The following is a 26,232-nucleotide window of genomic DNA, read 5'->3' as shown; positions in this document are numbered from 1 at the left end:
CCAACGAGGAGCAGCCCTATGATGAAGCATGACACCCATTTGGGGGGGGTGACGGCTCTTTCTTCTGATTACTCGGATCCTTCGATTTGGTGGTTCAGCCAACTCACTGGTTCTGACTGCTGCACTTTCTCCATAGGAACATCAGGCCTTTCTTGCAGAGTTACGACATTAGGAGCGTGGGTGCTGGGCCTTTTTTTTAGCTCCTAGTCTCTCTCTTCGATTAACCTTCATATTATATGGCCCTGATTCTAAGTGTAGGTGCTATTCAGCACACCTGATAAATAATGATACTATATAGTACGTTACTTATCAGGTGCAATAAACAGCACCTACTACAAGTATGTGAAGAATAACATGCAGATTTTGGTGTTTAATGCACCAACATCTTCATGGTACAGCAAATAACATGCATATTTCTCCTGTCAAATTTCAGCAGGGTTGGCATGCTGAAATTTAACGAAGCTTGGGATATTTAACACTTCTGATAATATTTGGATATGTTAAATAGCTTTCATCTCGTAATTCCAACCCGTGTGTAATCAGGTGTTTACAAATGGGTCAGAATTAACCAACCCACTAGTAACCAGGCTTTGAGTTTCTTAGTTGATATTAGTGCTAAACACAACCCCTAAGAGTGTGGCAATGTTAGGTTCAGCAGTTTGATCTCACTTTCACATAGGCATGCTATAAATCCCAGTGGCCCACAGCTGTTTCTCCTACTCGAGCCCCAGCGCAGTGAACACAGGGCCCAGCAATGCACCTTTAATGCGCTGTTATTCTGACAGATAAGGTATGTAATTATATTCATTAGCACTTGCAAGAGGTGGACAGATGCAAATCCACTGTTGTCTATCTGGTTTTGTGTTACGCAGCTAGGATTGGGACTCCAATTAGCATGGTGGAATTGTCACTCCACAACTTACTTGGACACTGTAGGACCCAGTGATAACATAGACCTCCCTTGTTTTTTTTTATGCTGTGTTTGCATGTGTTTTGTCTCCCACCTTCAACTGGGCACGTTGATAAAGGCCAGAAGATAATGGTGGGCTGTGCCACTGCCCTAGGGGCCTGTGCAGTCCACCCACATGCTCTTCCAGGCCCAATCAGGTCATCACCAGCGCAGGCCTCTGCAGAGGGACACTCAATAATGGCTCCTTCTCTGCTGGAACACGATGGAGGTGTATTGCTGCCGAATGGAGTTGCTACATGGGCCTCTTCACTCCATTAGACCTCTCAGCCGGTATGAGTGACAACACCAGTACTGGCTTGAAGTATCCCATGCTCTGCTGAGCTCTGCGGCCACTGCAAGTACCCTCCCTGGCCTCAGCATCAGCATGCACCAGTCACATTGAGACAGGCCCACCTTTCCATCCAGGCAGCAGATTTATTGCTTTCCAGAATCAGGAGACACCACATTATTTAGGAATGCCATTGTTTGGTGTTTTTGAGCATGTTAGCTGTAGGATGGAGGTGGATTTTAGAGTCTGGCTGCAGGAGGTTAGTGCAGTGTCATCACCTTGGGCAGCAGCTCTTTGGCACCCCCTGCTTACCCCTCCGCCTAACTTAAGATTTCCCCACTCGAAAGTCACGCCTCCTTCCAACATACAAAATATATTAGATTCTGTGCATCAGCATACATATTGTTTTATTTATTTACATGATTAAGACTCCGTTTAGCATTAGCTTCAAAGGCCTCATCACCATGAAATACTTGCAATATAACAGCTTTCTCAATCAAATAAATACAATGAAACAGAAACCTATATACATTATATTAGGCCTTCCACAGAGCCACCTTCTGTAGAGAGAGTAAAGCTCTCCAGTGTGGCAGACAGTTGACAAGATATCCTTACTGGGCCCTCGTTTGGAGCATGCAAATTAATGTCAACTGAAAGTAGACTGTATCAAGTTAGAATGGAAATTCATGGGGTGAACGAGGCATAATCCCATAATTCGTTTAGCATTTTTCAAAGGAGAATACTTAGAAAGAGCTATAAATTATCCATAGCAAATTCTGCTTTCCTAAAATAAAATAAAAAATAAATAAATAAATAACATGTGACATTTACTTCCCCCATCCAGCGTGTGTTTGTTACAGTCCAGTCTGTTGAACCTGGGAGGCACACACTGTCTCTCCCGGAGTTTATAAAAAATAAAAGAAATGTGTTTATGTCCCCAGAAGCATTTTTCTGTCCGAGTGTGAACCTCAGACCAAGAGCTGAAAGTAAAAATTTCTGTTTAATAAGGGAAAATGTATTAACATGAAATCCTTTTATCAGTATTGCCCAATAAAGTAGAAAGAAGTCAATATCTATGCTAAAGTGAACTCTGTACACAAAGTATTGAAAAATGTTCTAAACTGGATTGTTGTTTACAGATATGACAACATTACCAACAGTAAGTGAAACATTCATTCTGCATTATTTGTTTTCTATTAAAGACAGTGGGACACCATGGGGATGATCAGACGAATCAATGTGATGAGGATGCTGCTTGACAGGTCTGGATTTCATTTAATGTATTCGTGCATTGCAGGTATTGTAATCATGGTTCTTTTTCAACAGAAACTAACAGACATTATAAAAATGATTGTTAAAAAAATTCTAAGACTTGAAAAGTTCTTGTGAGATGGTGTCATCTGGTTACCCTACACATCATAATTACGAGAAAAAAAAAGAAAAAAATATTCATAAATATGATTGATGTATCCTGCCCTTAACATATTGTACTGTTCTATTTTGCAAGCATATATAATTTCCAGATCAGAACAAACAAACTACATTATACTTTTATAGAAGAAAAACACATAGCAGGTAATCCTGTCACATGCTCTTATACTGACCTCCTGGACTTCTAGACACATTTCAAGGGTCCCTGTGAAATATGGGTTTTATCAGCAAGTGGAAAGCCTTAACTCAGTCTACAGATATTTACTACTGTGGTTTGTTGATTCAATATTCTAATCTTGAAATTTAACAACTGACCATTCTTATTTTATTGAATGAATGTGGAGAACAACACTAACAATCTCTCCCTTATGCAGACTTCACTTAGTTTTTAGTAAACATTCCTATTTAAAAACAATACATTTTTCAGCCCGATTGTCACAAAAGTCATGTAACATAACAAATACAAGCTGGCTAACTTTTATGGCATTGCCCTATATTCCCATCAAAGGGATCTGGTGATCGTTACAAACCACATAGCCTTTGGCCTTGTGGTTTATTATATCATCAAAACCTCATGATGTAAAATGAGGGCCATGATACATGGTTACCTAATAGTATCCTGCAAAAACAAAGGTTATACATTGAAATATCCCTGGACCTTAATGTTTACATAATGCATTACAGCATCCACCATCCCATGAAAGGAACAGAAAACTGTGGCCCATGGTCAGCAATGTCAAAAGTTATTATTATATTGAGTAAGTGGAGAGAAGCGTTATCTCTCCCTACAACATGCACAAAGCCATTTCCACAGTGGGAGTGAGGGGGGTGGTTTCAACATATTATTGCTTTCCCCAAAGCTCGAAAGTGCAGTAATTGAATCTTATCTGACACTGGCAAGCTTCTTCATAACCCTTACAACTCTGCAGGCTGAAAAGTAAATGAAGCCCCCACATTTACTGTAGCCAAAATGATTTTCTTGTATGTGTTTCTGACATAAAACTTACAATTTCATGACAGAATGAAACACACGCTATTCGATGCGTATGCATGAGCATTCCAGGGTGTATATCTGCTGATGCATATGCAGCTGCAAAAAAGCATTAAACTCTTTCCATGTCCATTACAACAGAATGTTATTGCCACTTGTGTTTTCACTAACTGACCACTAGGTGTAATAAATCATAAAAGCTCTTCCCTCATTTACTATATCTGTGGATTTGCGGGTGTCATACAGTTTATGAATGACTGAAATATCCTACATATTTTATGTTTATCCTTTGTGTGATTGGTGTTGGCATTTTAGGTATACTGAGCTAACGAAGGCCATTCCACCTTCACTGCATTTGTATGGTTTTTCTTCTGTATGCCTTCAGAAAAAAACGGTTGGGACTGATATTTGAGTAAAGCTCCTTACACATCCACTGCATGTATGTGTCTTTTCCCGTTTGTGCGTTAGCTGTTGACACTTTAGTTGCATGGAATTACTAAAGCTCCTTCAAAGTTCGGCCCACTTGTATATTTCCTCTTCTTTAAGCCATCACAGACGGATGGTTAGGTTTGATGCTTGAGTAAAGCTCTTTCCACATTCTTTGCATGCGCTTTTTCCTGTGTTTTAGATGGTGGCTCTTTGAATATGTGGATTTACTAAAGCTCTTTCCACATTCTCTGCAAGTTTATAGTTTCTCACATACATGCCTTTCCAAAAGGATGGTTAAGATGGATGCTTGAGTGAAGACATTTCCACATTCTCTCCATGTGTATGGTTTTCCCTGTGAGCATGTGCTAGTGGATCTTTATAGTTTGAGTAAAGCTTGTTCTATATTCGCTGCTGATGTATGGTTTTGCCCCTGTGTGTGTTCGCTGGCGGCTCTTTAAATGTGTGGATCTACTGAAGCTCTTCCCATATTCACTGCAAGTGTGAGGTTTTTGCCGTGTTCATTCACTGGTGGATCTTTACAGTTGAGGCTTCGGTAAAGTTCTTTCCACTTTCACTGCATCTTTATGGTTTTGCCTGTGTGTGTCAGCCTGTGACTTTTTAGATTTCTAGATGTACTAAAGCTCTTTCCACATTCACTGCAAGTGTAAGGTTTTTCCCCTGTGTGCATGCGCTGGTGCTTCTTTACAGAGGCTGCTTCTGTAAAGCTTTTTCCACATTCGCTGCATCTGTATGGTTTTTCCCCCGTGTGTGTTAGCTGGTGGCTCTTTAGATTTCTAGATGAACTAAAGCTCTTTCCACATTCAATGCAAGTGTAAGGTTTTTCACCTGTGTGCATTCGCTGGTGGACCTTTACAGCTGATGCTTCAGTAAAGCTCTTTCCACATTCACTGCATTTGTATGGTTTTTCCCCTGTGTGTGTTAGCTGGTGGCTCTTTAGATTTCTAGATGCACTAAAGCTCTTTCCACATTCACTGCAAGTGTAAGGTTTTTCACCTGTGTGCATTCGCTGGTGGCTCTTTACAGCTGATGCGTCAGTAAAGCTCTTTCCACATTCACTGCATCTGTATGGTTTTTCTCCTGTGTGTGTTAGCCAGTGGTTCTTTAGATTTCTAGATGTGCTAAAGCTCTTTCCACATTCACTGCAAGTGTATGGCTTTTCTCCTGTATGCCATCGCAAGTGGATGGTTAGGTCTGATGCTTCAGTAAAGCTCTTTCCACATTCACTGCAAGTATATGGTTTTTCCCCTGTATGCCGTCGCAGATGGATTGCAAGGTGTGATGCTTCAGTAAAGCTCTTTCCACATTCACTGCATGTATATGGTTTTTCACCCGTGTGTGTCAGATAGTGGCTTTTTAGATGTGAGGGTCTTCTAAAGCTCTTTCCACATTCACTACAAGTGTATGGTTTTTCTCCTGTATGCCTACGCAAATGGATTGTTAGGTGGGATGCTTGAGTAAAGCTCTTTCCACATTCACTGCATGTGTATGGTTTTTCCCCTGTGTGTGTTAGCTCGTGGGTCTTTAGATAGGGAGATCTACTAAAACTCTTCCCACATTCACTGCAAGTGTAAGGTTTTTCCCCTGTGTGCATACGTTGGTGGATCTTTACAGCTGATAAACGAGTAAAGCTCCTTTCACATTCACTGCAGGGGTATGGTTTTTCTCCGGTATGCTGTTGAAGATGCTTTGTTAGGTCTGATGCATGAGTATAGCTCTTCCCACATTCACTGCATGGGTATGGTTTTTCCCCTGTGTGTGTTAGCTGGTGGCTCTTTAGATGAGTAGATCTACTAAAGCTCTTTCCACATTCACTGCAAGTGTAAGGTTTTTCTCCTGTGTGCATTCGCTGGTGGATCCTAACAGTTGAAGAACGAGTAAAGCTCTTTCCACATTCACTGCATGTGTATGGTTTTTCCACTGTATGCGTTAGGTGGTGGCTCTTTAGATGTGAGGATTTACTAAAGCTCTTTCCACATTCTTGGCAAGTGTATGGCTTTTCTCCTGTATGCTGTCGCAGATGGATGGTTAGTTCTGATGGTCGAGTAAAGCCCTTATCACATTCACTGCATGTGTGTGGTTTTCCCCCTTTGTGTGTTCGCTGATGGAGCTTTAGTTTTGATAAATCAGTAAACTGTTTGCTACAGTCACTGCAAGGATGTGTTTTTCCCCTAGTGTGTGTTTGCTGATGGATCCTTAGTTTTCCTGCCGAAGTAAAGCCCTTTCCACATTCCCTGCAGGTGTATGTTTTTTCTCCTGTGTGTCTTCGCTGATTGGTCTTTAGGTTTACTGATAGAGTACAGCTTTTTCCATTTTCACTGCATGTGTCTGTATTTTCTGCTGTATGTGTTCGATCTTTGCCCCGCAGTGCCAATGACTCATTGAAAGTCATCTTACATTCATTACATCTAAATACGTTTTCAGTTGAGTTGTTACTGGTGACAATGTAGGGATGATGAGTGATTAAAACTGCTCACAAACACATAACTTTTATGTTATTTCTTCTGTGTTTGTTGTTAATTACCACTAACTATATTTTAATATTCACCAAATATGTGTGGTGTTTGCAGTGTATCTGTTCTTAATAATAATGTTGAATAGTTAGAGAAATTACTGCAAGACTGATAACATATGTATGTTCTTTCTATGAGAGGCTGTGTCTTCAACCTGCATTTAGAATTTTCAAGTACAAATATTTATGAAATACACCCACAAAGAACAAAAGTCATTACCAAGTCTTTATATTCTAGAATAATTTTCTGCATTGCAATCAGCCGAACACTTCTTTCTTCGAACTTTCAGATTTCTGCTTCACAATTCATGTTTTGTATACCTATTTCTCTTTTTAAGATAAAGGGTGGGATCTAGCATGTTTTAATAATTGATGTGTTGCGCCAGTGTAATTTTTGCGATTTTAATTTACTTGGATGTTTAAAGTCCAGCATCAAGGATGTCCTCAGCCTCTTGAAGCCGCTGAGCTGCACTTGATGTTCTTGCAGCATTTGTCTGTTCATGTATGAGATTATCTGTCTCCTACTGAATTGTTCTGTTTTGAATTGCTGTTTGACATCACTTCTGGTTCTTCTTCAGTAATGGACAGCCTTCCAGGATTGTCATATTTTCTTCATTTTATTATGTGTTCAGGAATATCCTCTCTGTGGATACAGAAATACTTGTAATTTCATAATCTACAGGCAGCAAAGTGTACCCCATCTCTGATAAAACGTTTAAAAAAATGAACACTTGAATAAAGCTCAGGCACTGTTAATTACTCTAGGTAGCAATTCATTCCATGTTTTAGCTCGCTGTGCCACTATAGACAATAAGCATTCTTATGGAAATCATCACTGATCCTGCTTCAAAAAGAAACAGCCCAGTGTGTGCCAGAGTCCAAGTTCATGTGAATAGTAACATAAGCAACCACACATAATGTTTGACCTTGTTTGCTTTGGTCAGTGAGTTGTGGCTTAAGTCCTATAGCACAGCAAGACAATCAGTACATTTCACTTGATCATGTTCATAGCTTAGTAAAGAATAATGTTACAATGAAAATAAAACACAACATAGCCGTTTGAAAAAAAGAATCATTTTCAGGACAAGAACCAAATCCTAGAGAGGGAAACGGGAATTGGGTGGCATGTCAAAGTGTATAATGTCTGTATGTTCATTGGCTGAGACAGTGGCCTGGCAATGTCTATATCATCCCAAGAGCTATTAGAGGGGCGGCCACATTTCAGTGTGTTAATGTTTCCGGCCGGATGCACAGAGATTGGCCACGTGTTCAATATTGTGTGCTTATTAGACACAACACAAATAGTTTAGAGAGGGCAGTTCTTGGTGTTTGCAACCTTGCCCTAGGCAACTAACTTGGAATGTGCAAATTTCTGACAAAATAGTCCACAGTCTTAAACAAACTGCTGTCAGGCATATGGGGTGCCATTAGATTTTGGTGCGATACATATGATGTTCCGATCAGACAGGTAGCAACCAGATCGGCTAATCAGACCCAATAAGATGTGTAGGACTAACTGAAGCTGACTTCCACAGGACATATGCACAAGTTAAAACAAGTTCTGGAAAAGCCAGATTTAAAATGACACACAGTCTACTTGGCTTCCATGTAGTTACATAAGATATGTCTGTATCAGGTATGGAAATCACACAGCAGACTTGTATCCACAAATTGTAGTCCTGCTGATTACTAGCACCCTACCGTGAGATAAAAGGTGTTTAAAGAGACAACAATTCTGTATTTACCCTGCTATCAGATAGAAGAGCCACGCACTGGTTAGATTGGTAAGGCTCAGCAAGTGGCTTAAAGTTGTTGCTCACTGAAATGTTGCTGAGACAATTCATATGCAGAGCAGAGGAAATTACCCTACGCTTAATAAGCACTTGGGAAGATGATACAAAATGCTGTGTATTGTGATGTATGTCTAAGAAATGTTGCTTTCCCGAAACACAACAGAGCTTGATTATCTACTTGTGAGTCTTTCTATAGAGTACCCTCGTAGACAATGTGTGCAACCGATTTAGAACTATTACACTTTGTAAGCATTTATTAGGCTATAATTGATGAATTGTTGGTTTGGTAGATCAACCACTTCATACTATGCGTGTTGTTAGTATTTATAGATCAGTAAAGCAGAATACAAAAGAATCTGTCATGGCACCAGAAATTAGGAGCTTAGAGATCATCAAACCAAACTCAGAATTTGTAAAAAAAAAAAAAAAAAAAAACATTAAGTACTTTAAGGGAACGAAGCATTTTCTAACTGGTGCATTCAGTGCAACTAAAACTATCAGCATCGAAAATCTATTGGTGACTACGGACTTCTCCTAACTCAACCTCCAACTATTTATTGTTACTCACAAAAACTGCAGCAGCGAGCGAGAGGAGGTATGAATCTGAAAACAACTAACCACAATGACAACACAGACACTGAGCACCATACAAACCAAAGGGCAGCATACTACATTTGAATAGTAACCTGCAGACCCAGCAGCACCGACACAACCATCTCAAACCACAAACCAAACGTAACCTAAAATGCACGGGGTGATGTGTGATTCAAGATGCAACCCTCCAAGGCATACTCTGAGACAGACCACAACAGGGCAGACGGCAACAGGCAGTGATTTAGTAACAAAATAACTTTGGGTCAGACACATAAAAAGGAAATGTAAAAATAGCAGTGCTGCAATGAGCATCGAGTGGCAGACATGTTTTTAGGTTCGGATACAAGAACCCTCAACTGGAAAACAATGCAATGACACATTCATTATACTCTGCATTAAAAGACAGTTTAATTGCTTTATGCCACACTGTACAAAACCCTAGAAACATATAATACCCATTATGCGCTAGTTTTGCTATGACACTATTCCCTGCTCCTAGTCCTATGGCAGTCATTAATTAGATGTGTCCACACCCTGCACCATACTGCTGGGGTGTGGAGTTAATTACACAATAGTTATTTACACCATAAACTTACCCAAGTGGCAAAATGCTACAGAAATGTTCTTAAGTCTACTCCCTAAATGAATTATACGTTCGAGCAAAAAAGCATTAAATAGATTTCTATTTTGTTTTAATAAAACTAGCACAAATTAAATGCTTTGCAACAATGCTAAAATAAAACATTTTGTAACAGAAAGTGATATTATTCTTAGCTGTACAAAACATACCAACACATAGCAAAAATGCTCTGTAATAGGTCATTTCAGGTAGTGTGGTAATGACTGCATACTAAGCAAGATGCAGGCCATTTAAATGTACAATCTGTTCTTAAAATGTAAATATTACCAATAGCTGCATCGACAGAGGGGCGCTCCCTGACAATATGTGCACAGCAACCACTGTCTTTATACCCAAGGCTTTGAAACTCTCAGACAGTTGGGACTTCTATATGCTTATATCTCTGCTTAATTCAGATACCAAAATACTGGTTAAAGTGCTGGCAAACCGATTAAGAGGGGTAATCTTGGATTTGATACACCCAGGCCAGAATGAGCTTATGCCACATTGATCGACCAAACTTAACCTTTGATGTCTTTATGACAACACTGCTGCAGCAGAAGAGCTAGGGCTCTGTTGGCGGGAGCCTCACTGGACACCAATAAGGCGTTTGATTCAGTGGAATGGCCCTTCTTATTCGGCATTGTGAGGAAGATGGGATTTGGCCCCAACTTTTTTTAATGGGTCAGGTTGCTCTATACTAACCCTACGGTGCAGCTCAGAGTCAATGGTTGGTCTTCTCTCTTAGAAAAGAAAGGCAGGGCTCCCCCCTCTCATCAATGCTATTTGCCTCAGCAATAGAGGCGCTGGCGGCATGGATTTGGGTAGACATCCGAATCTGAGACTGGAGATCGGATCACACATGAGCGGAATGGCTATCCTCCTAAGCGGATGATATTCTATTGTGCCTAGCCCACACAGACAAATCTTTTTCGTGGATAGGTGAGACCTGCACTAATTCCGGGAACTTCTCCGGCCTTGAGATAAACTGGGAGAGTTCCCAGATAATTCCAGTGGGCAGCTGGGAAGTGGAGGGCCGCCTCCCCATGCCGTTAAAGGTTGCCACCAATCAATTTAAACACCTGGGACTGTGGATCTAAAAAAAAAAAAAAAGATACCCACTATGAGAATAGCATGATCCCACATGTTAATAGGCTAGACAAAGATGTGAAACACTGAAGGGCTCTGCTGTTGTTGAGAAGGGCAACAATATTTAAATTGACAGCGCTGCCGGGACTCACCTTTACACTGCAGAACAGCCCATATGCCTAGTCCAACATTTTCTTCCTTGCGATAGCTAGGATCCTGAGACCCCTGCTCTAGCTAGACGTCCCACAACGAATAGCACTGCAAACACTACAGCGGTCCACCTACGATGGGGGTTTAGCACTACTTAACATATGTAAATGCTACTAAGTAGCACAGAACAGTGTTGACAACAAATGGTCAAACATACCACTGGATGATCCCACATTCCAACTGGATTGTCTATCTGGGAAGTAGTGGCTTACACTGTACGGTGGAGAGCTTTCGGCTGACCCCCCCAGTGACAGTGGTAACTACATGGCATGGATCACTAAGGGAAATTAAATAGAAGAGGAGATTGATTCCAAAGACCCTATTGTTGCTGGGCACAAAACTGTGACAGAGTATGAGATGGCGCCCACCCAGTTATTTAAATAGTTCCAACTGCACTACGCACTGAAAGCACAGATATCACTGAGGGAGGAAACTAAAGAGGAATCAGTGTTGGAGAAGAGGTTGCTGAACGGCCACATGACCATGAAGGCAACATCCCTCACATCTGGCACTTTACAGACTGACGTAAGGGAACTAGCATGCAGTAGCGACACAGGTGCGTCTTCAGCTTATTCAGCTGAAAAAACTATAGAAAATCTATTATACAAAGTCATTCCTGCACAAAATAGTCAGGGCCAGTGACAACACGTGCCTGTGTACCTGCATCTAGGAGGGTACATTCATACATGCCAAATGGGCTTGTCCCAAGATACACCCTTTCGAGGAGGGAATTACCAAGAGGCTGGAAAGCGCATTGACAGACAGGCAGCTCTAGGCTTGCTGGGGATATGGCAGAACTCGGATGTCTTCTCTTACAAGTAAAATGCTGGTTAGCTTGGGCTTCGTGCTGGCAAGAAGGGAGACAGCATGGCTATGGGGGACACAACTAAGCCATGGCTGTGGAACTGGGAACCGGAAGTGAACATATACCCTTGCCAAGGAAAAGCTATTATTCGAAAGAAGAGGATGTTCAAGGAAATTTGGGGCAGTTGGAATGTCGAGAACTAATGATACCCGACAGCATGGCGACCAGCTGGGCCCAGAGTAGAGACAGGGACTGAGCCGTGCTAATGGAGATTATGGAACGCTAAGATGGTGCTGGACTCCTTGACACCCTCCCCCCTGACTCATGGCAATACAGATTCTCCATACTGAACTGAGTGGAACTATTATTTTCCCACTAGGGCGTGGGATTTGGGACCATGCAAATATCTGTGCAATTGTTTATTTGTTCAACTGTTATGTTATATTTGTTTTGAAATGCAAATAAAACACATTTGTTAATAAAAAAATATAAAAACAACAGCAACAATGGCTGTATCAGTCATCACTTATGATGGATGGGACTTCTAAATCTAGTGGCAGAGGATGGGCTTGGTACAGGGTGAGGATTGAGAGCAATTTGTTTCTCAGGGCATCCAGTTTACCTGTGTTGTGCATGCAATAACTAGTCTGCATTACTAAATGAGGTAACCCATGTATGTATATTTGTTGTGCTCATATTTTTACAGCAGGTGTGCAAATAATGGTTGTGTCTCTTGGCAGATCAATTGACAAGCAGAGAAGTAGCATTTACATCCTTGTTTTGTAAATGTCTTGCAGTGTCCATGGCACAGTTTTTAAAATGGGATTAACAGAACAAAGGTGTATTGCTCATTCTAGAATCAGCTGATAGCTACAGTACCGGCTGTGTCCTTTTGTAAAAGATGCTCACATTGTGTGTTTTGGCACACACCTGGGGCTGGGAGGAAATTTCAGGTGGTCTTCGGATACCAGTGCATTTTATAAATAAATGTTTTAGTATCGTAAGACTCTGGTGACTTGGAGCTCATTTTGCGAGTACACTATGGGGAGGAGCTATTCCACTTGAATTACAACTTCTGAAACAAAAACGTGAACACTGACCACACTACCCTGGGGCATTAATCCACCTATCTATACATACGATTTTAAACTGTGAACAATACTTTATACACAAATCTCTGCATGACAAGTCTGGTCACCATGGATGCAAGTGTGAAGGCCTCAGACCGGGGTAAGAAATTTCAATTTTATAAATAATAAATATAAATAAGAAAGCAAATGATTTAGACCTCTTTGAGAACGGCTTGTAACCGCATGAACACCAGGCCTCTAGGAGAGCTGATGAACATAATGATGAAGGAAGCCGCAAGTGCAGATACACAACTCGGAAAAACAGCAGCCAGCACTGAAGGCTACAATGCTAGCATTAGAGGCGTGAATAGTAACATAAGCAACTACACATAATGTTTGACCTTGTTTGCTTTGGTCAGTGAGTTGTGGCTTAAGTCCTATGGCACAGCAAGACAATCAGTACATTTCACTTGATCATGTTCATAGCTTGGTAAAAAATAATGTTACAATGAAAATAAAACACAACATAGATGTTTGTAAAAAATAATCATTTTCAGGACAAGAACCAAATCCTAGAGAGGGAAATGAGAATTGGGTGGCATGTCAAAGTGTATAATGTCTGTATGTTCATTGGCTAAGACAGTGGCCAGGCAATGTCTATATCATCCCAAGAGCTATTAGAGGGGTGCCCACATTTCAGTGATCACCCGTTCTCCAGTGTTCCTTGTGTATCTGAGAGTAGTTTCAATCTATCCTTCCTGCCAAATAAATTGTGCATAAGTGAACAAGTTACTCCCCTTATGTAACACTTTTCCAGTGATACAAAGTCTACTTTTAAATTCTTCACTTTCTGAATATCCCAGGAGGAAGGCTGGATCTGGAAAAGTTTGTCCAATAGCTCTCCCATGCTGGCAGAACTGCAGTTGCAAGTCGGCTCTGCAAGCAGCACCGCATAACATGACTGGAGCCGTAGACAGCTCCCGTACGCATGCTGCTGTCACTTATCATTCACATCTGAAGCGAACAGATGAGAACAGGTTACTATGATAGTTGCGTTTCTCAATATTACTACTATGATCTCCCCAATCTCTTTCTACAGACTCTTCCCATACTCCATCTCTCCTTTACTCATCCCAAACCTCATCTTGCTACTATTATCTCCCAATGAACACTTCTGGATTCTTACCTCCTCTATACTTCCATTATTCTCAAGGACCCGCGGCGACACTGGAAAAGGTACTATTGTTTGTGGGGCATCCACACCTCGCTGCAGGAAGGACCATGGCCTGACTCCCCCGGTGAGGCCCCGAAAGAGCTCTTGGCTCACCAGAGCTTGAGCAACGTGTTCTGTTTGTTTTTCCCTGCATTACAGGTAGACCTCTGTGGAGAGCCCCACGAGGTCCAATATCGGATCTCACCTGCTATTCTTTTTCTGGGATCAGAAAATGTTACCTTAGCATCCCTGTCCCAATTCCTGCTCTGGGACCAATGTCACTGGCCCTTCAGTAGACGGGAATGGACTTCCTGTTTTGTTATTTCTGACCCTGGAGGGGGTGGGTGGTTATAATGCGGGAGACCATTTTTCTAGGTAAGTCAGATAGTGTCTTCCCTTTTGACCTAGTCTTATGAAGAATAAGCTCTTGGTCCTGTTAGATGGGGATCAAGCTGTCACCAGCTTCAGAGGGGCCACCGGAGGAGGCTTCTTAATCATCGCCCTCTTTACCTTTTCCATAAAAAACAGAAGGAAACATTTTCGAGCTCTATCAGGAAGAGGCGGGTTATCAAGAAATCCACTGGTTTAAATCCCTCCGCCCTCTCCGAAAATCTGACAAATCAAGAGATTATTTTGGTCTTTATCCCTGGGAGTATTCTGTCTCTCGCTCGGACAGCTCCCCCTCCCCCCCCGATGGCTCTGGGTTGCCTTTCCTGATTTTTTAGTGCAATCTCTATACGGTTGTACAGAATAAACCCAAGGAACGTAAAACGAGACCCATGTGTGGTCTGTGTCATGTATTTGATGTAACTGTGATGAATACACAAAAGCAACGTGCCATGTGCCCAGTATGTGTTCTTAACCATGTGTTTATGTAAAGAAACTTAGAGAGAGATACACTTCCTCTTGTGGTAAGGACAAAAGGGATTATTTGAAATGTACGCAATTTCGCCCCAACGGAACCACTGTCCTTATAAATTTACATATGGGCCGTGGTCACTTCTCAATACAAAAGTCGGGGAACATACTACTGGAGCTCTGGTTTAGTGTAGGTGTGCCAGAAACTCTGTGATCTACACAGTATTTCATACACATCAACCATAGGAGGGAGGTGTTGAATGACTGAGTGTGATAAAAGTATGAATACACTCTAACTCCAAAGACAAGATTAGTAAATGTTCTTTAATGGAGTATTTTCAGTAGATACTACAACTGCGTGAACATCAAAGACTGTTGGCTCTGGCTAGCAATATTTCCAGCGAAAAGGACTCCATTTGTTTTTACTCCTGTGGGGTTACCCTCAAACAGATACCCATGTCCCAAATGCGCGTGTCAATTTTCTAAAGTAATATGTCCGAAAAAATAAAATTTCACAATACCGGATTCAAGGTAACGGGCTTTATTTAGAGTTTGGTGGATTGGATATTGAATCAAAAACATGGAGGGTATCCCATTCACCAAGTTTTTAAAAGTGCTACAGACTATAATGCACTTGTACTACTGCTGAAAGAAGATATGCCATGTTGGTGACAGTATACTGCATCCGCCAAACCCTAAACAAGGACCCATGTATCATTTACTTGTGGGATATATTATTGTATTTGGTCCACAGATGCAGAGGGATGGACTCTGAAAAGAATTGAAATATGTAGTCAATAATATATGCAGCTTGTGAAGCAAAAACAGCATAAACTGAAAAGGGGTTCATATAACACACCAGTGGAAAACCTTGTATCATTTAGTCAAAATATATGTTCAGCTTATCTATGACAGCTAGCATAGCTCTGCACAATTTATTTTATGCCTGGTTGGTGGTACAAAGTTTATTTTATGCATGCTACTTGTATAAAGGCAATTTAAAGTATGCAATAAAAAATGTAGCTTGAATCAAATAAAATTATATTTATAACTTTATAACAAAAAACATTTTGATAGAAATGTAATTTTGCCTTGTTGAAGTGTTATAAAAAAAAAGGCTGTTTTTTTTTTTTTGGTTCAGCCAAAAAGAACTATTGCGGACTTACCAAGAACCTATTCGGTTTATAGCCCACTCGCTGTTTACTGGTGGTTGGATTCATTTTGACTCATTGTTGGCTTCTAATTTGCTAACTTTTGTTGTTCCAGCTTGTCCATCTTGAGTTTGTCCCTCCCCTGGAGCATGGTCCCTTCTCCATGTTTCTGATTAGCTGGCTTCTGCCCTTCTAAGGCTCACTTTTAGGCTTTTAGAAACTACTTTTTTTTGCTTAAGCACTTCATAAGGGTCTATGTGACCTTCAGCGTTCTCCAATGTACCCCCCCAACTTTCTTTGCTGTTGTCTCCCTCAAACTACCTTAAGATCCATGCGATGCCTTGCTTTCTGAAGTGTGTTGCTTTCCCTTGTGCTCTGCTTTTCCACTCCCCATTCACTCCGTTGCTTCCTTCTCACCTGCAATCCTGGATTTGTTTTTGTTTTTTTGGTGTAGGGTTTGGCAGGACTTGCTGAAGCCCCTGCCTAGTAAAATCACTTTTGTGCTATTCGTATTTATTATTTCGTTTTCTTGAGGCATTTTGGATAGGTAAAACAAAATGCCCCCGGTATCAGTCAGTAGGCATGTAACGACAAGCAGCAAAGCAATGACACCGAACAAATGACAGACTTTGTTTCTGGTCATGTTGCACCGCAACAGCTGTATAGCATCACCAAAAGACACTTTCAAAGCCAATGGGTCCCAAAAGCGAGAACCACTGGCTTTCCCAATGCTTATTTTATTCTAGTATGTTGTCTGATGTAATACTCCCTTGCAGCCTGCATGAACAGATGGTCCAAATTCCCGTAAAAGGCCAGATTATTGGGGTGCACATATTATGGGCATTCAAGCTCCTCACTCTGTGCTTTTGAGAAGATTGTACTGGGTTGGGGAGTGTATGAGATGCCTCTGATAGCAACTAGATCAAAGTAAGATTCTGAATTTGTTGGGAAACTAATTAGCTTCCAGATATAAGTGCCCTGGTGGCACATTCGGAGCACAGCATCCACATAGAGACAAATGACCCCTAGCTGACAGCCTCTCTGTCAAAGTGTCCTCTGGCCTGATTCCTTGAAGACTTGGCATTGCCAGAGAGAAAACGAAGTCCAGCACCAAAAATTCTGCCGCCTGGCTGACGGAGTGTACGTGTTGTCTAAGAGACCATAACTGGTGGTAAGACATGACTGTCACTTATAAAAAATGTATAAGTGCACCTCAGGCTTTGCTTTTGACATTAAGCCTCTTGGTGATTTAAAGTGTGGTTTCAGAATGAATTTGGGGTTTAATTATTAAAAATGTGAATAGTGAAGCAGAGCATCTTATTTTTAAGTATAAGGAGCCTATAGAAGAAAGTATAGTAATTTAGAAGAAAAAAAATTGTCGCCCAGAGGCATGCTGAGCTGTGGGCAGTTATTTGTTGTCAATGAACGCTTGGCCTAGCCTTGCAGGAAGAAAAGTACATAGGTGCCCAGGCAGTGTAAACCATTTGTAGTGTGCTCAGGGTCTGAAATATGTAGTCATCAGTCTCAGTGTTAATGAAAATGCCTATTTATTTATTTAATGTTTTTCTCTGTCAAGAGCAAAACAGATGCAAAACTAGCCTTCAGCTTGTGGGTTGAATATGTGTTAAGCTTTTCAACATGTGGTTTTAATTACTTCTTGCTAGTAGGCTGGAGAGTAAAGTACAGTGTTGTATTTTTGGCTACAGAGAGCTACCAGAACAATGTATGATTTAGCAGGTTTGGTCATTAGATAAAAATAAGCTATTGTCAACCCCGCCGCGGATGGGAGTACTTTACTTACCTAAGGAGGAGCAGTGCCTACGGCGCCCCCAGCATACTGAGAGTGGACGAGGACGTGCAAAGAAAGAACAGAGGAATATGTAGAAAGAGAAGAAACACTGGCACATAGGGAAAGAAGGGAAAAAACTTACAAAACAGAAAGAGCAATAGGGAGGAAAGACTTAGAGAGGAAAAGCCACCAAAAAACTGTAAGCGGTTCTCTCATGCTGACAGCCTTTGACCCCAAGACCTGGGAAGAGGAGGACCACAAACAAGGAGTTGGCTCACAGAGGAGGATACCTTGCTGCACAGGGAACACGACGAGCAGCTACAGCACGGATGACAGACAGAAGGAATCGAAACAGAGGGGCTGTGTTGGAGGGAGGAGGACCAGAGAGCCACGAGGCAAACCTCGAAATACAAACCACAGAGATGGACACCTGCACTCCACCTGGCAACACTGAGGCCCCACCATGGTTCATAGAAGGACCGTGGCTGTCAAGATGCAAAGAGGGGGAGTCCGGGGAAGGAACACATTGAGGAGAAGACAGGCATAGAGGCTGCAAAGGAGCCCTTGGAGGATACCTGGGGTGAAATCATGACAATTGTGCATTACAGAATCCTGCTTACAGATTGAGCCCGAAAATCATCTGTGGCTTTATTTCGTTTAGAAGCAAGTCTTGAAGGCATAACTAAGGGCCTTATTCTTGAATGTGAGGGTGAGAGAAAGGAGTGTAAAGGTTAAAAAAACGGAGAAATAAATAAAGAGAAAGAAATACAAGAATACATAGAAAGCATAACACAGCTGGAAATGATATAGCCGGGAATAACAGCTGTCAACGAGAAGAAACGGCTACCCAATAATTTGATTTTTTTTTTCATTTTATCTGGGTTAAAGTGACACTGACCTTTAACCTGAGGACCCTTGAGGTGGAGCTGCAGCTGCTCTCTGGAGCTAGAAGGAGCCTGCAGGGCCGAAGCCTAAGGGAAACAGAAGAAAAGATTCTGTGAGATCTTTACAGACTTTCTAAAGCACTTCATCATGTTTGATAAAAGGAGGACAATGAAACATTGAATTATCCCGAGAGCCTTGTATAGTTGGCCTGTGTCAATGAACTAAAAGAAAACAACATTCCACGCCCCCTTTTTTCCCCCCAAGATCCTCTGTTCCACGCACAGTCTGTGTTTCTAAAGCGTGCGTGTGAATGTGTTTAAGAGAGTGTGGATCTGCCTGCCTTTGCATCTGGCCTAGTCTGTCTGTCTGCCTCTGTATCTATCTCAGACCCCTGGGCTGTTGAGACAAAAGCACTCTAGGCTTTGGTCTGAAGCCACGTATTGGAGTTTTCAATGTTTGATGAAAGGTTGTTTGTGGCCAACATCTACCAATGTGCATCTCCATCACCTCTCAAGCTGCTCCCCTGCATCATTTCTAAGCTTTGCGTGAGATTCCCTTGCAAAATCTTTTGTTTGTTTCCTTTCCTTGCTTCTCATTGGTCTGCGCCTGCCGGTTTCACTTTCTTCCTCGTGTGTTTGCCCCTTCGATGGAGCACGGACAAAGTACTGGTTAGTTGCTTTATTGGTGCCCTTCGATGGCTCAGGGTCGGATTCAGGTACTTTTTAAAAAAAACATTGCTTCCTCCCGTCACTGTTGTTTCCTTCTCGTCATTGCTTGCCCGTTGTTGCTTGTTACAATTTGGTTGCACCTGGCATTTTATTTCATCTATAAATCTGAACGAACGAGACCATCCTAGCATCTTGGGAGGAGCGAGCGCAAAATGGTCAGCTATAAGGGCCATGAGTAGTATTTTCTTTCTCTGGAGACAGATAAGCATGTGACCTTGTACAGATACAGGCGATAGATCCGAGATATGGCAGTGGAGTAATACGACTTTACTCCCACGTCACTGTAGCCCTGAGTCACTTTGCAGACCAGAGGTAGCTGGTGAAATCTGAAAGTGGCAGGACAGAAAAAAAAAAAGGTGAAATGCAGCGAGTGAGCAAAAAAAGCATTTAACCCCAATCTCCTAAAAGAAGGTTTGTCTAGTGTGTTGAGATTTCTGCCACAAAAAGTACTATTGTGCAGCCATGTATCTCCACCCAGCCAGTATAGGAAATAAGCAAGTGTAACATGCACTGCATAGTGCTGCTTGGTGATTGTTCTCTATCGAGGCCTGCAAACACAACCAAAACAGTACATGTTAGTTAATGCAATAACAGCAATGTCTCAAAAAGTTTCACTTATTTTATTATAAAATTAAACCAGCTGCAACCTTCCAGGGGGTGGTGCTGTTTGATTGCACTACTTCAGAACAGCAGCATTATATCAATCTAGTCACTGAAAGTGCTACTGGCATCATTTCCTGTGTAAAAATGCTCAATAATACGTTTTTCCAAGACACCTGAAGCATTTAGTGGGTGTTTCTGATGGCCATGAATGTTGCACCACAACAAAGGCAAAGTGAGTAATCTGTCATCTATTAAACATTGTAGAGGGACTGCTGCAGAACCGAGGTTTCTCACTGTCTGAGTGACATGGGGTCTGACTGCCTCATGCCAAAGCCCTTTGAGAATGAATTTCGTCTGCATCCTGGGGTCACTCTTGAAGCCTCTCTCTGACAATCAAGAAAGTAAAAAGATAATCTCTATCAGAAAGATTCCCATACACACACACAATGGACATCCCATAATTATCCGGCTGCCCGATGATTCTCTGAGGGAAGGTATGTATTATGTGTAAGAATAGATGGAAAAAATTCAGACCTGAAAATCAAAAGGGTGGAACCTCAATTCTCTAATGCAGAAGCTGCCACTGCTGAAAGCCATTATTGTTGTCTCTGTAAAAATGTTTATGGCCACCCATGATGTAGATAACTAAAGACTGTACCTGCCCCAAGCGTGGTATCATCTCATGTCTGGGCACTTCCTATGCTCACCTCCAATACAGACCAAGCTAAAACTGGTAGGTACCCACATGCAGGCATGAGCACATCTTTTCTCTCACTTTTCCACTATTTTGGTGCACAGACAGAGCCGCACACCTGCTCTGTCCTGATTTGAGCAGACTCTGCATACAAGTAGAACACCAAAACAATCGCTGCACACACTATACTTCACTCACACAGTTTGTACCCATTCAAACACTGGCACCCAAGGCTTATTATCATCCATTTTTGCCTCAAATCCATGCATAGTTGCAATGACAAACAAGTTCAATATATAGCTCTGGCCCTTATGTCCATCAAAACACTACCCATAAATACTTGCAGTTCAATCCATAGCTCAGCCACAGGGAAAGGGTGCTACGGTTTTAAAAACGTGCTTTGCACCGGGGATTAGAAAGCTCTATATAAGTGCTACTACAATGCCACCCTGGAACAGATAAGACCCTGCTTTGCCTGCACCCTCAGCTCCATTTAGCAGCAGGGTGAGGGGAGTATCGGTGCACAGTCCGGGGTCAGTCTAGCTGCCAGGTTTTCATTACCTTATCTGTGACGTTCCCAAATGGTATGGGTGTGTCTGTATGTGCATTTCAATTATTTTGTAAGGTGCTATGCAGCGATTAAAAGGAGTGATCTTGTGTGGAGAGAGTTCCCGTCCCCAAGAATAAGTGGCACAGTGTCACCCAACGGCATATCTTCAGTACTGCGGATGGCCTTACCTGAGCTGCAAGAGTGTAATGAACCCCCTGGACCCAGGTTCAAGGGGCACAGGAGGGAGTGGGGGGTCCTTATGTCTATTAGCAGCTCACTGTTTACGCCTACATCACTAGTTTCAGGGGCTGGAAAACAATAGAAGGTGCCAGGATCCACGAGACGCCAGACCCAGTACTTGCTGTTTGTGTATTTAAAGGCTCCTCCGAGCCGCTCTCAGCAAAATTGATCCAGTGCCACGTGTGACAGTGTGTCACCCATAGAGGCATGCGTCGTTAGCAATGTACCAAAAAAGTGGTACTCAGACTGCATTGTCCTGGGTACCAATAGCAAAGAAAAACATATCTGCACTTAGCGCCTCATCAATGCACTTCATAAATAAAAACACATCCTAGGGGGTGAGAACACCAGCACGGCTCAGGTATATTTTAACTGTCCTTAAGGATGATAGCACAGATTCAGCCCCAACAAAACCACATGGGATGACTCCTGGTGGCCCACCGCCCTAGGCCCCGTACCCACCCCCGCAACCTCGGCATCATCCTCGACCCCTCCCTCTCCATGACACAGCAAATCAATGCTCTCACCTCCTCCTGCTTCCACACACTCCGCACTCAAAAAAAATACGTCAAATGGATCCCCCCAGAAACCAGAAAGACATTCACCCATGCACTCATCAGCAGCAGACTGGACTATGGCAACGCTCTCTACGCCGGCACCACAGTCAAACTGAAACGCGAACTCCAAAGAATCCAGAACACAGCCGCGTGCCTCGTACTTGGCCTCCCCCGCCACGAACCAATCTCACCACACCTCAAATCCCTTCACTGGCTTCCCATAGACAAGAGAATCACATTTAAGATCCTCATCCATGCACACAAATCCCTCCACAACACCGGCCCAACCTACCTCAATGAAAGGGTAAACTTCCACACTCCCACATGCAACCTCCGATCAGCCGAACTCGCCCTAGCCACAGTCCCCCTTATCCAGCACGCCACCACAGGAGGCAGGTCTTTCTCCTATCTCGCCCCCAAAACCTGGAACTCCCTCCCCACCGACCTTCGCAAAACCAAACACCTACTGGTCTTTAGAAAGAACCTCAAGACTTGGCTGTTCGACCAGTGACCCTCCCTGCCCCCCCTCCATTTCCCCCCCTACAGCGCCTTGAGACCCTCACGGGTGAGTAGCGTGCTCTACAAATTTCTTTGATTGATAGCAGACTTCTAAAGAAAAAAAAAAAGAGTAATGAAAAAAATGAAAAAAAACTTCTGCTGGAAGATCAATGACGTTCACGTTGAGGTTGTGAAGTGTTACCAGTATTTGGCTATCCAGATGTTGATGGGTCTTTGAACTGAACGCTAAAGCCTGAGTGCGCAGAGACTGGTGACAGCATAAAACAAGCAAAGCCTCACACAGAGCAGCCTCTTGCTTTCATGTATGTAAAGTGCTTAAGTGACACACGGGCTCAATCACTCCTTTTACTGAACGACCAGTTGAGAAGAACTCGTCTCATTAGTTCTGGAATTGAAATAATTGAAGGTCAACGAACTTGACTAAATTTGAGTTACTTATTTTTTAGGAATGATGCAATGTTCATTGCGTCGCCTTTTTATTAAATAAATAATGACAACCCTGGGACAGATAAGACCCTGCCTTGCCTGCACCCATTCAGCAGCAGGATGAGGGGAGTTTCTGTGCACACTCCGGGTCTGCATAGCTGCCAGGTTTTCATTTCCTTATCTGTGACATTCCCATAATTTCTGGGTGTGTGTGTATGTGCATTTCAATTCTTTTGTGCGGTGCTCTGCAGCGATTAAAGGGTGTGAGCCTTTTATTCCACCCAAATGTTTAGATTTAGGACAAATCAATATTGAGGAAAACAAACTAATACAGATAACTTTTCAAACAACAGGCCCTTCCCTTTCTCAAATCCAGGCAGCGCCGCTCTTTCAACCTTTTCTATTTTATTGAGATCAAGCCCAAGAAATACACTTTCCTGTTAGTAAATTCAGAAAGAATTGTGCCACAGGTAACTCACTGCTTAAATGGGTAGTTTAACTTTAACATCATCAAATATCATTTAAGACATCATTTAGTTTGCAATTATCTGCTGGTGTTGCCTGTTCTGAGAAGCTTGCTTACACGACAGTGTTGTTTTTTTCTCATACAAAGAGGTATCCTTTTCTAACATGTATTAATCACTTAAGTGCACATGGCAGGCATAAACCTTTGAGACCTGCAGCTTATCCCAGGTCACGTCATAGCGCTATTTTTTCCCCTTTAAGCCATGCTGCACAGTAGTGCATGCTGCTGCGCAACATGTCTAAAAAACACTGACAGGCGACAGCTCTCAGATAGGCGACACCTATTGGCTTTGCAAATGCTTGTTATAATTAGTCTCATTACAAGGCAATATTTGCTTTCTTCACCTCACAGTAAAAAGTGTCGCACTTAAGATGTTGAAATGTCAGACTTAAGGAAACTGAAAACTTGGCAGCTGAGAACCCCTGATGCGTGGGGGGCGGGTCAGGGGGAGACACAGCAGGTACTGAAGCAGGACCGAGGCCCAGGCAGCTCTTCAGACCACGGCAGCCCCTTCCCTCCACCAGGAGGGGAGCTGAGGCCTCACTCTCTGCCCCCAGGAGCCTCCTCAGGGAGGCCAAGCTGAGAGGGGGTCTCTCTGGGCCGAGGAGTGAGACATGGAGGGGAGACACGGGACAGGGGGAGGGGGACAGTCAGACTCCTACCTCCAGAGACACCTGCTCACAGACAGTCCGAGGCCTGAGGGGGCGTCTGTTCTCAGAAGGTGGTGGGAGAGGAGAGGTGAGACAGTGGGAGAAGAGGTGTGGACAGTGGGAGAAGAGGTGTGGACAGTGAGAGCAGAGGTGTGGACAGTGAGAGCAGAGGTGTGGACAGTGGGAGAAGAGGTGTGGACAGTCGGGCTCCTACCTCCACAGAGCCCGGGGAGGGGGAAGATCTCAGTCCCAGGCCTGAGGGGGTCTCCGCACAGACACAGGATCCTCCCACCCCTGGAGCTGCTGGAGCCGTAGGTGACGTCACTCACCGCTGGTGCTGCCTCTGCCCTCGCTGACCCGGAAGAGGAAGTCACGGGGCTGAGGGTCACTGAAAGACACAACGAGGCTAATAGATTATAAAAAATACATCATCTTTTTGGGATATCACTGGCCTTATCTTTCTGTAATAAATGTACACACACATAACATTTGCCTTAAGTATTGTAGAAACAATAACGTTGTTTCCTTCTAATGATACCTTCTTGGAAGTTGTTGCAGATACAACTAACAAAAGCAGCCATCATGCTTGACACTGGTTTGCTGACAGAGCCTGAGCTTCTGCACAGCCTGCCAGGGGCTAATGTGATGGTTATTACAAACACTGTGAGCTGGGCAGGGAGGACCTGTGAGCTTTCTGCTGTTGTATTTGTTTTTATTTAGTTTTATAGAGGCCAAAGGCTGGGCTTCCTCTTCTGATGAGGCCCTGTCTGCCCGAGCCTCTCTAGGCAGTCACATGGTGCTGAATTAAGGACAAAGCATTAATCTTTGATATGAGAAACAGATGCTCATCTTGTGGATGAATCGCAGTGTGAAACTGGGAAATCGGGGGCCAGTGCAGCAACCCTGCTTAACAAATTGTGTGATCCTAGACAAATAGTTTATTAGCACTGAATTTCCTTTTTGTTCATTATGAATGAGAGCACCTTCAAATATGTGACCCTCAAATGTGCACCACACAAAAAAAGTGCTTGTGTTCAATGTAAAAGACTATAATGTTACACAATCTATAATAAGAATCTGGGACATATAGAGTAGCCATGGCAATTGACTTTCCTCTTAGTCCACTAATGGCATTGCCATCAGGGCAGGGACAGGAATGCTTTCAGTTCATATTGAAAAACTCTTACTTTTTAATGAATACTTCTCAATGCAGGGATATAGTCTGACATATTAAACTGAAACACTTCTGGGTGTTAAAGAAATAAGCTTTTTTTTTTTTTTTTTGTAGACACTGCTTCCAATTGTAACATGATATTTGTTGGTTGATTTACATGCCAATTATTTTCATGGCGTCTGTCGCTCATGCACAGGCTCCCAAAGTCAGTGCCATCCCTGCCTTGACTTGGCCTGTTCATTTATTGGTTTGCCCACCGCTAATGAATGACTCCAAGTGAAATTAGTCAAAAACTCACCTGCCGTTAGTTCATGTATGTTTTGGGGATGCCAGCCCGAGGGCACAGTGTTTGTGGTTACAGAGGCAGTGGCTAACCAGCCCACCTTTGCCCTGCCAATGGACCTGAGTCTGATGGAGACACAGAGGGAAAATGCGCTTGTCTGTCTGCCTACCTGCGCAACAATGCCACCAGCAGCTAACAGCCAGGGAGAGATGGCCTTATGATGGAGTACTATTGTGACACTGGGTTGTGACCAGTCCAGAAGCTAAGTCCAAGAACTGGCGTCTTCCTTACCAAGCACAAGGCTCAGGCTGCTTGCAGTCAGCTCTGTATGGTGCACCACAGTCTGCAGCCAAATAAGTGGCTAATAGAGTGAGAAACTGTACAGTAGAATGGTGTGAAAGAGTCCACAGACCTAGAATTGTTCAATTCACAATCTAATACTTTCAGAATTTAAACATTTAAACTCTTATTATTAACAAAATCATTATTGTTAGTCGTTTATCTGATTCTGCTACTAAGCATTGGCAACACCAGTAGGTCTGGCTTGTTTTAGGCATATATTCATTGCTGTGTGATATCTGTGTATA

General features: G+C 42.7%; 1 protein-coding gene across 2 annotated transcripts; it reads right to left on the bottom strand.

Annotated features, from left to right (window-relative positions):
- Positions 1 to 1,628: 1,628 nt before the first annotated feature.
- On the bottom strand, positions 1,629 to 24,533 carry LOC138248880 (zinc finger protein 616-like). Of its 2 annotated transcripts, none has more exons than XM_069202857.1 (3): positions 24,403 to 24,533; positions 18,709 to 18,781; positions 1,629 to 7,262 (listed from the first exon to the last, which is right to left on the bottom strand). In XM_069202857.1, the coding sequence occupies exon 3, from the start codon at positions 6,497 to 6,499 to the stop codon at positions 4,661 to 4,663; it is 1,839 nt and encodes a 612-aa protein (XP_069058958.1). In that variant the 5' UTR covers positions 6,500 to 7,262; positions 18,709 to 18,781; positions 24,403 to 24,533; the 3' UTR covers positions 1,629 to 4,660. The 2 variants fall into 2 exon arrangements, with proteins under 2 accessions (XP_069058958.1, XP_069058959.1); XM_069202858.1 differs by having other exon boundaries at positions 24,201 to 24,526.
- Between the last annotated feature and the right edge of the window lie 1,699 nt (positions 24,534 to 26,232).

Source organism: Pleurodeles waltl, chromosome 8 (genome assembly GCF_031143425.1).
Source record: "Pleurodeles waltl isolate 20211129_DDA chromosome 8, aPleWal1.hap1.20221129, whole genome shotgun sequence".
Lineage (NCBI taxonomy): Eukaryota > Metazoa > Chordata > Amphibia > Caudata > Salamandridae > Pleurodeles > Pleurodeles waltl.
The sequence above is the reverse complement of the archived record's forward strand: the minus strand, read 5'-3'. Positions and strand labels throughout refer to the sequence as shown.